The 12,346-nt window shown below is 38.4% G+C and overlaps 1 protein-coding gene across 4 annotated transcripts in view; it reads right to left on the reverse strand.

Annotated features, from left to right (window-relative positions):
* The window catches only part of STK33 (serine/threonine kinase 33), a 193,054-nt gene that overhangs the window by 69,532 nt on the left and 111,176 nt on the right, over positions 1–12,346 (reverse strand). For 2 of the 4 annotated variants that reach the window (XR_004257577.1, XM_032240669.1), the window contains exons 2-3: positions 2,429–2,814; positions 903–1,016 (exon numbers count right to left, since the gene is read on the reverse strand). The exons of 1 other annotated variant lie outside the window; for it this stretch is intronic. Coding sequence is in view for 2 of the 3 variants with exons in the window: in XM_032240669.1 (XP_032096560.1) it covers positions 903–1,016; positions 2,429–2,653 (339 nt within the window). In the remaining variant the exon portion in view is untranslated. The remainder of the gene's footprint in view (positions 1–902; positions 1,017–2,428; positions 2,815–12,346) is intronic. One more of the 4 variants, XM_032240670.1, reaches the window with a different exon arrangement.

The raw sequence follows: 12,346 nt of genomic DNA on the forward strand, positions 1-12,346 counted from the left end.
GGAGACGTTTAAACTTTTCAAGACAGAGTTTCTCAGGCAGCTTTTTAATCACTTCAAGTAAGTTGCCAAATACCTTTTAAAACAAGTTTTAACATTAGGCTTGATCATTTCTAGCTTTTGATTTAAAGTGAAAGACATGCAACTTGCCGTTTCACTTGAAACATTATAGGATTATTAATTGGCCTAATTTTAATATTGTTGTGTATCAGGAACTGGGGAGGCCCAAGAGAGGGAAGGCGATTAAGAGTGGTCAGTCAGTTGGGCAATCAGAACACATACATTTATTAAGTATGCCATCTTATATTGTGCCGTTTGTGGTGCCCCAAAACAATTTAAATGGTATCACTAACACAATTTTCTTCTTGTGGTTGTTCTTATTGCAGTTCATTTAATGTTAAAAACACACATTTAAATTATTTCTATTGTTCTAATATTTAATTCACATTTTATATAATAATTTGAATCCTGGAAAAATAATATTGGTATATATCCAATCACAGGATGGAAAAGATGGAGGAGCTCATGGGGGAGATTTTGGCCTCACTATCAAGGAAGTGAACGGCCAAACTAACTAAAATTATCTGGTCCTTCTCTGCATTGTGAAAAGGTCTAAACAAAGACTCCCTTATTGCTTTCGGCAATGGCCAAGACCTGAAGATGAAAATATGCTCATTTTGTCTAATGAAAATGTTCTCTACTTTAATTAAAAATCCACTTGGTCTTCCATAAACAGAAAATAATTAATCTATTTGTTTTAGTAAAAATGTTACCGTACTTGAAAATGGTATGTTTTCTCTTTACTTCCTTTCCTTAGAGATTTATTTTTAAATCATTTTTTCCATTAACCGTTGACTTAGAAGAAACCTGAAAGTTCACAGTAGCTTCATTTGCTTTCTATATACCTCAATAGCAGCTCCATTGTCAATCCTTATGTGAGGAACTTTTCCTTCTGTAAAGTTGCCCCGACCCCAATGTTGTTGAGATGCTTTTCTCTCTACATTTGAGGTTCTTGAGAGCTGGGATCAAAAAGAAATATATATTAAAAAAAAAAAAAAACTTTAAGATGTAATATTTTTGGTTGACAAAGAACCTTAATTTAGATAATCTGATAACTCTTTAACATGTGCCATGTTTACTATGCATAAGATTGTTTACTGTCTTTTTCAAATTCTAAGCCCTATGTAACTCATTGGCTCATGAGGCTAAAGGAGAACTTAAGAAGTTATTCAATCCAATCCCCTGAATCCAGGAAAGTCTACATGATAACCAGCATAGCAGATTCATCAAAGCTTACCTAGTGATTCTCTGAAATCAAAGAAGGCAACTTTAGCTTTCTTAATCAATCTCCTTTCACAATGTAACAACCATCTCAAATAGCTTATACATAAATTATTACCCACTCGACAAATACGCTTTGAGTGCAAATAACATAGTAACAACTCACTCAGAGACATCCATATGGCAGTAGCTCCATAGCAATACAAATGACAAATAATAGTCAAGGGAGAACATATGAAATGGTACAATTTTGAGGAATGGGAACCTGACTTTTCTTAGACTTACTGCTCTCTGTCTCCAAAGTTGTACTCTATCAACTATAATCTTACACACTGCCTGCCTATTCTATATAAAGATGAATATGGCCGGGCACAGTGGCTCATGCCTGTAGTGCCAGCACTTTGGGAGGCTGAGGCAGGTGGATCACTTGAGTTCAAGAGTTCAAGACCAGCCTGACCAAAACAGAGAAGCCTCGTCTCTAAAATACAAAAAAAAAAAATACCTGGGTATGGTGGCACATGCCTGTAATCCCAGCTACTGAGGAAGCAGAGGTAGGAAAATCACTTGAACCCGGGAGGCGGAGGTTGCGGTGAGCCACGATCACTCCATTCCACTCCAGTCTGGGCAATGACAGTGAAACCCCATCTCCCCACCAAAAAAAAGGATGAATACATCAAAATCCATACAATTGGGTAGCCATAGATTATTTCTAAATAATGCAAGCTGATTTTTTAAAGTATAGTTAATATTCCACTTAGATAACCACAACTTAAATAACAAAGCCATAACCACCCTTTATTTAACCACAACCATAAATCTCCCTCTCTATCAGTTGAAGAAAATACTCAAAATTTCAGATTTAATTCAAGTTGAAAACCAATTCATGTATGTATAAATCATTTAAAAAATAAGTTGGGATAACATGTTTACTTCGTGTCCTGAGAAATAATTAATTTGGGTAGTGGTTGAAAATATCATAAAACAAGTTACTAACCAAATTTGCTCACCTTCTCTGTTTAGAAAGAAATGTTTAATAGTTATGAAGGCAATGAATTAGCTAACAAGGACTCATGGGATATGGATGAAGCTAGGGGTGGCATTAGGGAATGGATGTCAACTTGTGCTTAGATGTGGAATCTTTGATATTTACCAAATCTTTCCCAGAGGTTATGTCTCTGTTGATATTTTTTTCTTTTTTTCTCTCCAGTGAAATTAAAGATTCTGTACTACCAACGCTTGATGTCTGTGACATTTCCACCACCAAAATTGAAGGAACGCTTGTTTTGCTGGAACATACACTAAGTACATCTTCCTGAGATGCAGATGAACAGTCAGGGCATTTTGCGGATTTTTTATCTAAGCCACTATCAGCCATTTGTTTAACTCTGCAACAAAAGCAACTTTAAAAATGTTTCCACTGTTTGAGGAAGAAAACCAGACCAAAAAGGATAAGGTAGTTGATGGTGAAAACTGTAACTTCGAACTGGTGGAGTCCTTAGGTTAAGGATGCACCAGACACAGATTCACACATGAGAGCTGCAGAAAGAAAAGAAATCACCATTTAGAAAAATTCTTATCCTATTACTGTCCTGGAAATCAGAGAAAAGCTAGCAACTAGCACTAGAAGCATCCCGTAGAGACATGAAAAGGACAAAATAGGATCACAAAACTGCTCAAGAGCATGATCTAAAACAACATCTTATCAAACTGCTGTAGCGGGTTATGAAATCCATTTTGAAGGTATTACTTTTTAAAAATAAAGTAGAATCAAATAGATTATATAGAGTATTTAGCACACACCCTTAGAAATGTCCGTGAAACTTTTAATTAGACGTATACGTATATATATATATATAGAGAGAGAGAGAGAGTGTGTGTGTGTGTGTGTGTGTGTGTGTGTGTACTTGATCACAGTATGAAATGTATTTCTTAATGTAGGCTGTGGTTTTTTAAAAGGCTTAAAATATTGGTGTAAAATATACATTACTCTGGTTTCAAATTTTAAACCTTAATCTATTTATTATTAGAGCAAATTCCTATTACATACTTTACAAAGGAGTGAATAATTTGATTTTTATAAAACTACCTAATCCTAAAATTTAAAGACAATATCATAAGTATCCTCATTCTTATATTCAGCAAAAATAAAAATGAGTGGGTGCTATTTTTCCTTGAGTCTAAAATAGGTATGATGGTATTTTACTTAACTAGGACCATCGGCAGCTGCATGGTGGCAAGTTGGAAAGATCTCAGTTAAGGAAGAAAAATACACTCTGCAGTACATATAAAGGAGTACCCTGAGAAACTTCCAGAAGTAACTGAGAGTACATTATTATGGTTTTATGCTATACAATTTCAGACAGCCTTTAAGAGATTTTTTAGTCATAGATTGATAAAGCTGGGGATATGTGCAATATACTTTTACCCTTTGAACTGGAATAAACTTTACTAGAATAGGAAATTAGATATATTTATTTCATTAAAGAAATATCTGGTTTTCTTGTTTTTTGCTTTTCTTTTCCTCCAACTCCCAGGTTCAAGTGATACTCCTGCCTCAGCCTCCTGAGTAGCTAGGACTACAGGCATGTGCCACCACGCCTGGCTAATTTTTTGTATTTTTAGTAGAGACAGCGTTTCACTATGTTAGCCAGGATGGTCTTGATCTACTGAGCTTGTGGTCTGCCCACCTCAGCCTCCCAAAGTGCTATGATTACAGGTGTGAGCCACCACGTCCAGCCAGAAATATCTGGTTTTCAAATCAGAAAGCTGTGATGACTTTTATCAAATCCTTTTCTAATGTGATTGGCAGGAAAATCTGCCAGGCCCATAGGATTTTATAAAAAGATATTGCTAGTAGTTTACCTAAAAGTTGTTCTCCCATTCTTTCTTACTAACAGAATCCTGATTTTGTTTGAGGCAGCAATGTGCTCATTAATATCCTACATTTCCTGGCTTCTCTTTCAGGTTAGGGAGAGCCATGTGACTTATGGCCATTAAGCTTAATAGAATGCAGGCAAAGCTGCACTTAAAAGAAAATTTATACTCTTAAACCTTTATTAAAATCAGAAAAAAAAGATAAAAATATACTGTGTGCAGTCAAACCTAAAAGACAGAAAAACATGACTAAAGAGCAAGATTAAGGAACAGAAATTACAAAGAAATATTGTTGAATTTTGCCTATAAGGCCTCCAATAAACAGACTCTTCATTACCTCTCAGCTTTCATATCTCCTGTCTCTCAGATACAGTAGCCTCTTGCTCCTCTATATGCCAAGTATACTCCCTTCTCAAGACTTTGCCCTTATGCCTCCTCTCCCTAGGATGCTCCTCTCTCAAACGTTTACACGCTCTTCTCCCGTGCATCACTGTGGCTTCCACTCATTTGAAAAGCTTTCCTAACCACCTCATCTAAAACAACAGGCCCATTCCCTCTACCCTCTTAACTTGCTTTGTTTTTCTTCATGGCACTTATCATTTTACTCAGGAAGTTTCATAGCAGAGTCCTTTCCTACGTTTAGTGAACAGATGATTCCCATATAAATGGTTTCAGAGCATGCAAAGCCATCCAGTTGATTTTATTCAATTAGAATAATCAAAATCTGAGCATGGTAGTGTTCCCCAAAAAAGGGATTCACAGGCCAATCTCATTTGTGAACAGATTTTAAAATCCTAAATGCTGTACTTACATTTACCCCAGGTAATGTATACAGTGTATTACAAGATTATTAGATAGAATTAATAGATAAGTCAGCCCACTAAATATAACCTTTTATCAAAGTGGTGGGAAAAAAATTTCTATTGTGATTAAAACTCATAATGGAGAGTGTGGGGACAGGCATGTTAAAAGTGCCCTCCAGGCAGGCAGAGGAAGAAAAGAATGCAACTGATGCCACTGAAAACACACACACATGCACGCGTGCGTGCACACACACACACACACATCCCTCTTATAAACACTTAACCTTGTTTTTCAAGAATATGTAGCAAGACAAAATTCAGAATGTACCTGTACCACTTTGCAAAATAATTTAACTTCAGGCCTAGAAGAAAATGTTTTGCATTTCAGGTTAAATATAAAACCTATAACCATCAATGACTCAGAGCAGCGGAGTAGATCTGTAAATAATAGGCTTTCTGTTTAGGAAAAACAGTGCTTTCTCTCTGCAGGTGTAGAGAAGTTCCACGTCAGATGTGTAAAACATCATTTTTTTGCATACATTAAGAATACTGATTTTGTAGTACTTTTTATAAGAAACTGTAAGAAGTGTTTATAACCTACATGTTTATTTAACTGCCTTTGAGTTTCCTCATGATAAACAGTACTCCTAAAAGCATACTTACCATATCCTTCAAGGTTTATAAATATATGTATTCACAAATTTTCAACAGAATCTTTAAATATTAAAATTTTCATTTTAAGATATATTTTTGGGGATCTAAAAACAGCTATTCTTTTCTTAGCTTTGTTCAGAAAGCATTTCCTTTTATTTTTCATCAATTTTTCAATAAGTCATTATCATATCACTGACATTGTCATAGACTTCTAAGTACTTTCTCACTCCAGTCTTCTGATTTATCAGTTGCCTAGAAGTATTTGGTAGCTATATTCATAAAGCATAGGAATTCTTCCTATTACTCACTGAGAAGTTTCATTTTTACTCTCCAGCCTACCAAGCCCTACATTTGCCAAAGTAATGTTATATTTTCTTACCACAGCAATTCTAAAACAATAGGTTGAACAGCTGCATGCAAAATTTCTTGACAAGAATTAGATTTCAAATTTAACTTCTTTTTGGCTGGCTGAATTCTAATTATTTTAGTTTAAAAACCAAGATAGAACAAACGTTTGCTCACATTTATTTCTTTCTCATTTATGAATTGATCTGAAAGATTTGTTACTAAAACAAATCTACTATCTCACAGGACAAATGATGTCATTCATATTTTAGAGGCTTAAAATGAATCAAGTATTGTGAACTTATGTAAACACAAAGATTAATAGCTCTTTTTCTATAGAATCATGGAATGATGTTTAAACAGGACTTTAGATATAAAATTATGTATTAGAAAACCAAAGAATCTTCTAATACAATAATGTTTCTTTGTGTCTCCAAAGCTTGGACATACATAGGTATTAGACATAATATAAGCAAATAAAATAAGTTCAAATCATGTCAGTATTTAACTAATGCATGAGCCTTCCTTTGGCTAAAGGTTTTCATTTTATTTTTAGAACTGAGGCAAGTCAATAAAACAACTCTGATACTGAAAATCTCTGGGCTTTTATTTAATCATAAAAAGGTCTCTTACATATTGGCCCTAGAAGATACACTTATAGCAATTTCCTCAAGAAAATGAACACAAGAATGGTTTTATAAGATATAACTAGCTACAATTTTCTTCTCCAAAAGCAATTCTTTTAGTTTTCTTTGCTAAGACTGTGTCTACAAGAAACCTAGTCAATTCAGTGAAAAATGTGTTTTATTCAAGTAAAGGGAAAAAAATTATGGATTGTCTGACATTCTGCAGACCAAGTCAAATGACTGACTGTTTTTGTAACATGTTTACAAAGCCTACAGAAGGGCCCAAAGAGTTTTCTAGATCATATTGCTATATTTTAAGGAAGACTAGCACTTGTTTATTACTTTCATTAAGGAAATGATTAAGAAAATGAGTCTGTATTGCCTTATGAAAGGATTTACAGTATATTTAAAATTTACATTAAGAATTTTAAAAAATGTTTAATGATTAATGTTTGCTATTAATTTTTCTTTTCTATTTTAGTTTGCATGATGTTCCTCACTGAATAAGCTGTAATACGGAAGGACAGTCTTAAGTGTGGCCCCTATACTGACAGTTAAGACCCAGAACAGAAATTGCAGTTCAGAGACACTGGATAAACCAGGAAACCATCTCCCCGATTCTTCCCTGTTGATATCAGTCTTTCCTCCCTCTCCATTATAAGCAACCAGATGCTGGCTGGGCACAGTGGTTCACACCTGTAATCCCAACACTTTGGGAGGGGGAGGTGGGCTCACTTGAGGTCAGGAGTTCAAGACCAGCCTGGCCAACATGGCGAAACCCCGTCTCTCCAAAAAAATTCAAAAATTGGCCAGGTATGTGGCATGCTCCTGCAGTCCCTGCTACTCAGGAGGCTGAGGTGGGAGAGTCGCTTGAACTTGGGAGGCAGAGCTTCTAGTGAGCCGAGATTGTGCCACTGCATACCAGCCTGGGTGACAGAGCGAGACTCTGTCTCAAAAAATACATATAACAAATAAAAAAACTGAGCAACCAGAAGCCAAGGACCTTTCTCCAGCACAGGCCCTTCCTTGTACATAACAGGCACTCAATGAATATTTCTGAGTGTTGATTTTGTGGAAAACAGCCAGAATCACAAATCACTTAGTTAGAAAAACAGGTAGGTATATAGGAAAAGTCATCAAAGAAATGAGGGGATCATATGGAGAAATGATATCTCCAAGGGAATGTGAGAGCTCTCTTCACATTTCTAAAGAGGATTGGGCATATGGAATTAGACTTTTGTGCGATTTGAAGGGAGAATGCATGCCAATTTCCAACTAATATAAAGGTCTTCCTAACATTTACAGCTGTCAAAGATAAAAGGAAAGACTATCTCAGTGACTACAAGTGTTTGAGTAGAGGGTGGAGCGTCAGTTGGAAAGGAAGCCATGGGGAGATTTAAGCATAGACTAGGACCTGTTGAGGTTCCTTTTAGCCCTAAAATTATATGAAAATGAATCACTCCCAACAATCATCTAAGATACAGCAGATATTTAAAGAAACAGAAATGGCAATGTTCCTCACCTCCACTGTGGAGGTTTCAATATTATAATGGGGGTCCAGATCAGACCAAACCAGTAACAGCCCTAAAGTTCACCTCAGTCAACATGAAGTCCACCTGTAACAAAGCAGCATTATTGGAATTCACTACATGATGGGGATGGGTGTAGTGAGAGGCAGGGAGGAGGTAAGCCAGAAGGCTAGATGTGCTGAGAAGTAGTGGCCCTGCCTAGAAAAGGAAAAGATAAAAAAAAAATTAGAAGAAAAAGGAAATTAAGTCCTCCTTTCCCTTCATGGAATCAGAGAATAGGTCTAAGGATGAGGAAGCAGGCCCCCATGTAGCTAAGGCAGACAAAAATACAATGCTGTCAATAGATTCTTGAAGAAGTAAAACCACTGTAAGGATCCAAACAGGAAGGCTCTGCTGTGCTCCACCCAGGAAGCTGAAAAGAAAACAGTCTCCTCATACTCAGGAATCTTAACCCAATAAGCAATAGATCAGTAAGATCAGGAATTCCATGGTAAATCTGGGAGGTCTGCTAGCTGTGACTATCAAGCCCAAATTAAACATTTTTCATTAAAAAATGTATAAATATAAAATTCCGTGGTCAGAGTACCCATCCTCTCTGTCAAACATTCTCAAGAGCACTGAGAGAAGGGAGCTGTCCAAAGCCAGAAACTTTCCAGATAACAGCGGAGGAAATGTGTGATGTAACACTCTGAGACTTGGGTGTTTCATTCCACATGAGAAAGGCACTCTGATCCTCAAGATCATGTTTAAGATGGCAGAATAGGAACAGCTCTGAAATACAGTCCCCAGCAAGAACGGCACAGAGGGTGAGTGATTACTGCATTTCTAAACGAGTTTTTACTGCCCACAGACCAGGAGATTGCTGGGCTGAAAAGCACCACAAGTTTCCAGCGGGGCTGTTTCACCTGGTACCATGGGTCTCTGCATAAAAACTCACACAAATCTGGGGCTGTTTCAAATTGCGTCTGGAATGCCTGGGATACAGAGCCACCCATTCAACTGAAAAAAGGGGGTGAAACAGGGAGCCAGGCGATCTGCTCAGTGGGTCCCACCCCCATAAAGACCAGCAATCTGAAACATTCTGGATTGAGAGTTTCACAGTAAGTGCAGCTGGACCTAGGACGGTCCAGCTTGGTGGGGGGAAGGGTGTCAGCCATTACCAAGGCAGTCCACCACTACTGAGGCAGTCCGCCACTACTGAGGCAGTCTGCCATTACTGAGGCTGTCCGCCATTATAGAGGCAGTCCCCCATTACCGAGGCAGTCCACCATTACCGAGGCAGTCCACCATTACTGAGGCAGTTCTCACTGTATCTCTGTAAACAAAACTGCAAGGAAGTTCACACAGCAGCTGGGCAGAGGCCATGGCAGCTTAGCAATGCCTCTGCTGGCAGACTGTGACTAGGCTACCTCCTTGCTGGGCAGGGCATCTCTGAAAAAAGGCAGCAGCATGCCAGGAACTTACAAAAAAAGGGGAAAAAAAAGGTGGTTATGAGTTCCACTGCAGCAGACTTAAACGTACCTGCCCAGCAGTTCTGAACGGAACAACAGAGCTCCCAGCTCAGCATTTGAGTTCCAATAAGGGACAGACTGTCTCCTCAAACAGCTCCCCAACCCCCGTATATCCAAAAAGACACCTCATAAAGGAGAGCTCAGGCTGACATCTGGTGGATACCCTTCTGGGACAAAGATAGCAGAAGAAGAAACCAGCAGCAACCCTTACTGTTCTGCAGCCCCCACAGGTGATCCCCAGGCAAGCAGGGTCTGGAGTGGACCTCCAGCAGTCCTAAAGCAGAGGGGCCTGACTGTTAGAAGGAGAACTAAAAAACAGAAATAAATAACTTCAACATCAACAAAGAGGACCTCCACTCAGAGACCCCATCCAAAAGTCACCACCTACAAAGACCACACAACTACAAATACACCAAGAAGGGAAGAAACCAGCATAAAAAAGGATGAAAGTACCAGAAACCAGAATGCTTCTCCTCATCTAAGGCATCACAACTCCTCACCAGCAAGGGAACAAGGCTGGATGGAAACGAGTCTGATGAATTGACAGAAACAGGCTTCAGAAGGTGGGTAGGGCTGGGCGCGGTGGCTCACGCCTGTAATCCCAGCACTTTGGGAGGCCGAGGCAGGTGGATCACGAGGTCAAGAGATCGAGACCATCCTGGTCAACATGATGAAACCCCGTCTCTACTAAAAATACAAAAAATCAGCTGGGCATGGTGGCACGTGTCTGTAATCCCAGCTACTCAGGAGGCTGAGGCAGGAGAATTGCCTGAACCCAGGAGGTGGAGGCTGCGGTGAGCCGAGATCGCGCCATTGCACTCCAGCCTGGGTAACAAGAGCGAAACTCCGTCTGAAAAAAAAAAAAAGAAGGTGGGTAATAACAAACTTCTCTAAGCTAAAAGAACACGTTCTAAACCAATGCAAAGAAACTAAGAACCTTGAAAAAAAGTTAGATGAAATGTGAAAATAAACAGTTTAGAGAAGAATATAAAGGACTTTATGGAGTTGAAAAACACAACACGAGAACTTCATGAAGCATATACAAGTTTCAATAGCCAAATTGACCAAGCAGAAGAAAGGATATCAGAGATTGAAGATCAACTCAATGAAATAAAATGAGAAAGCAAGATTAGCAAAAAAAGTGAAAAGAACAAAGCCTCCACAAATATGGGATTATGTGAAAAGACCTAATCTATGTTTGATAGGTATACCGGAATGTGATGGAGAGAGCACTCTTCAGGATATTATTCAGGAGAACTTCCCGAACCAAGCAAGACAGGCCAACATTTAAGTCCAGGAAATACAGAGACCACCACAAAGATATTCCTCAAGAAGAGCAACCCCAAAGCACATAATCATCAGATTCACCAGGGCTGAAGTGAAGAAAAAAATGCTAAGGGCAGCCAGAGAGAAAGGCCAGGTTACCCACAAAGGGAAGCCCATCAGACTCACAGCACATCTCTCGGCAGAAACTATACAAGCCAAAAGAGAGCGGGGCCAATATTCAACATCCTTAAATAAAAGAATTTTCAACCCAGAATTTTCATATCCAGCCAAACTAAGCTTCATAAGTGAAGGAAAATAAAATCTTTTGTGGACAAGCAATTGCTCAGAGATTTTGTCACCACCAGGCCTGCCTTACAAGAGCTCCTGAAAGAAGCACTAAACGTAGAAAGGAACAACCAGTACCAGCCACTCCAAAATGTACCAAATGGTAAAAAGCATCAACACAATGAAGAAACTGTGTCAACTAACAGGCAAAACAGCCAGTTAGCATCAAAATGGCAGGATCAAATTCACACATAAAAATATTAGCCTTAAATGTAAATGGGCTAAATGCTCCAATGAAAAGGCACAGACTGGCAAATTGGATAAAAAGTCAAAACCCATTGGTGTGCTTTATCCAGAATGCCCATCTCACATGCAAGGATACACATAGGCTCAAAATAAAGGGATGGAGGAAGATTTACCAAGCAAATGGAGAGCAAAAAAAAGTAGGGGATGCAATCCTAGTCTCTGATAAAACAGACTTTAAAGCAACAAATATCAAAAGACACAAAGAAGGACATTACATAATGATAAAAGGATCAATGCAGCAAAAAGAGCTAACGATCCTAAACATATATGCACCCAATACAGGAGCACCCAGGTACATAAAGCAAGTTCTTAACGACCTACAAAGAGACTTAGACTCCCACACAACAATAGTGGGAGACTTTAACACTCTACTGTCAATAATAGACAGATCAACAAGACAGAAAATTAACAAGGATATATAGGACTTGAAATCAGATCTGGGCCAAGAAAATCTAACAGACCTCTACACAACCCTCCACCCCAAATCCACAGAATATACATTCTTCTCAGCACCACATCATACCTACTCTAAAACTGACCACATAATTGGAAGTAAATCACTCCTCAGCAAATGCAAAAGAACAGAAATCATAACAGTCTCTCACACCACAGTGCAATCAAATTAGAACTGAGAACTAAGAAACTAACTCAGAACCACACAACTTCATGGAAACTGAACAACTGGCTCTTGAATATTGACTGGATAAACAATGAAATGAAGGCAGAAATAAAGATGTTCTTCGAAATCAATGAGAACAAAGACACAACGTACCAGAATCGCGGCGGGGGGGGGGCACATTTAAAGCAGTGTATAGAGGAAAATTTATACCAGTAAATGCCCACACAAGAAGCAAGGAAAGATCTAAAAT

This window comes from Sapajus apella, unplaced genomic scaffold (genome assembly GCF_009761245.1).
Source record: "Sapajus apella isolate SASKATOON/1434 unplaced genomic scaffold, GSC_monkey_1.0 scaffold47, whole genome shotgun sequence".
Taxonomy (NCBI): Eukaryota; Metazoa; Chordata; class Mammalia; order Primates; family Cebidae; genus Sapajus; species Sapajus apella.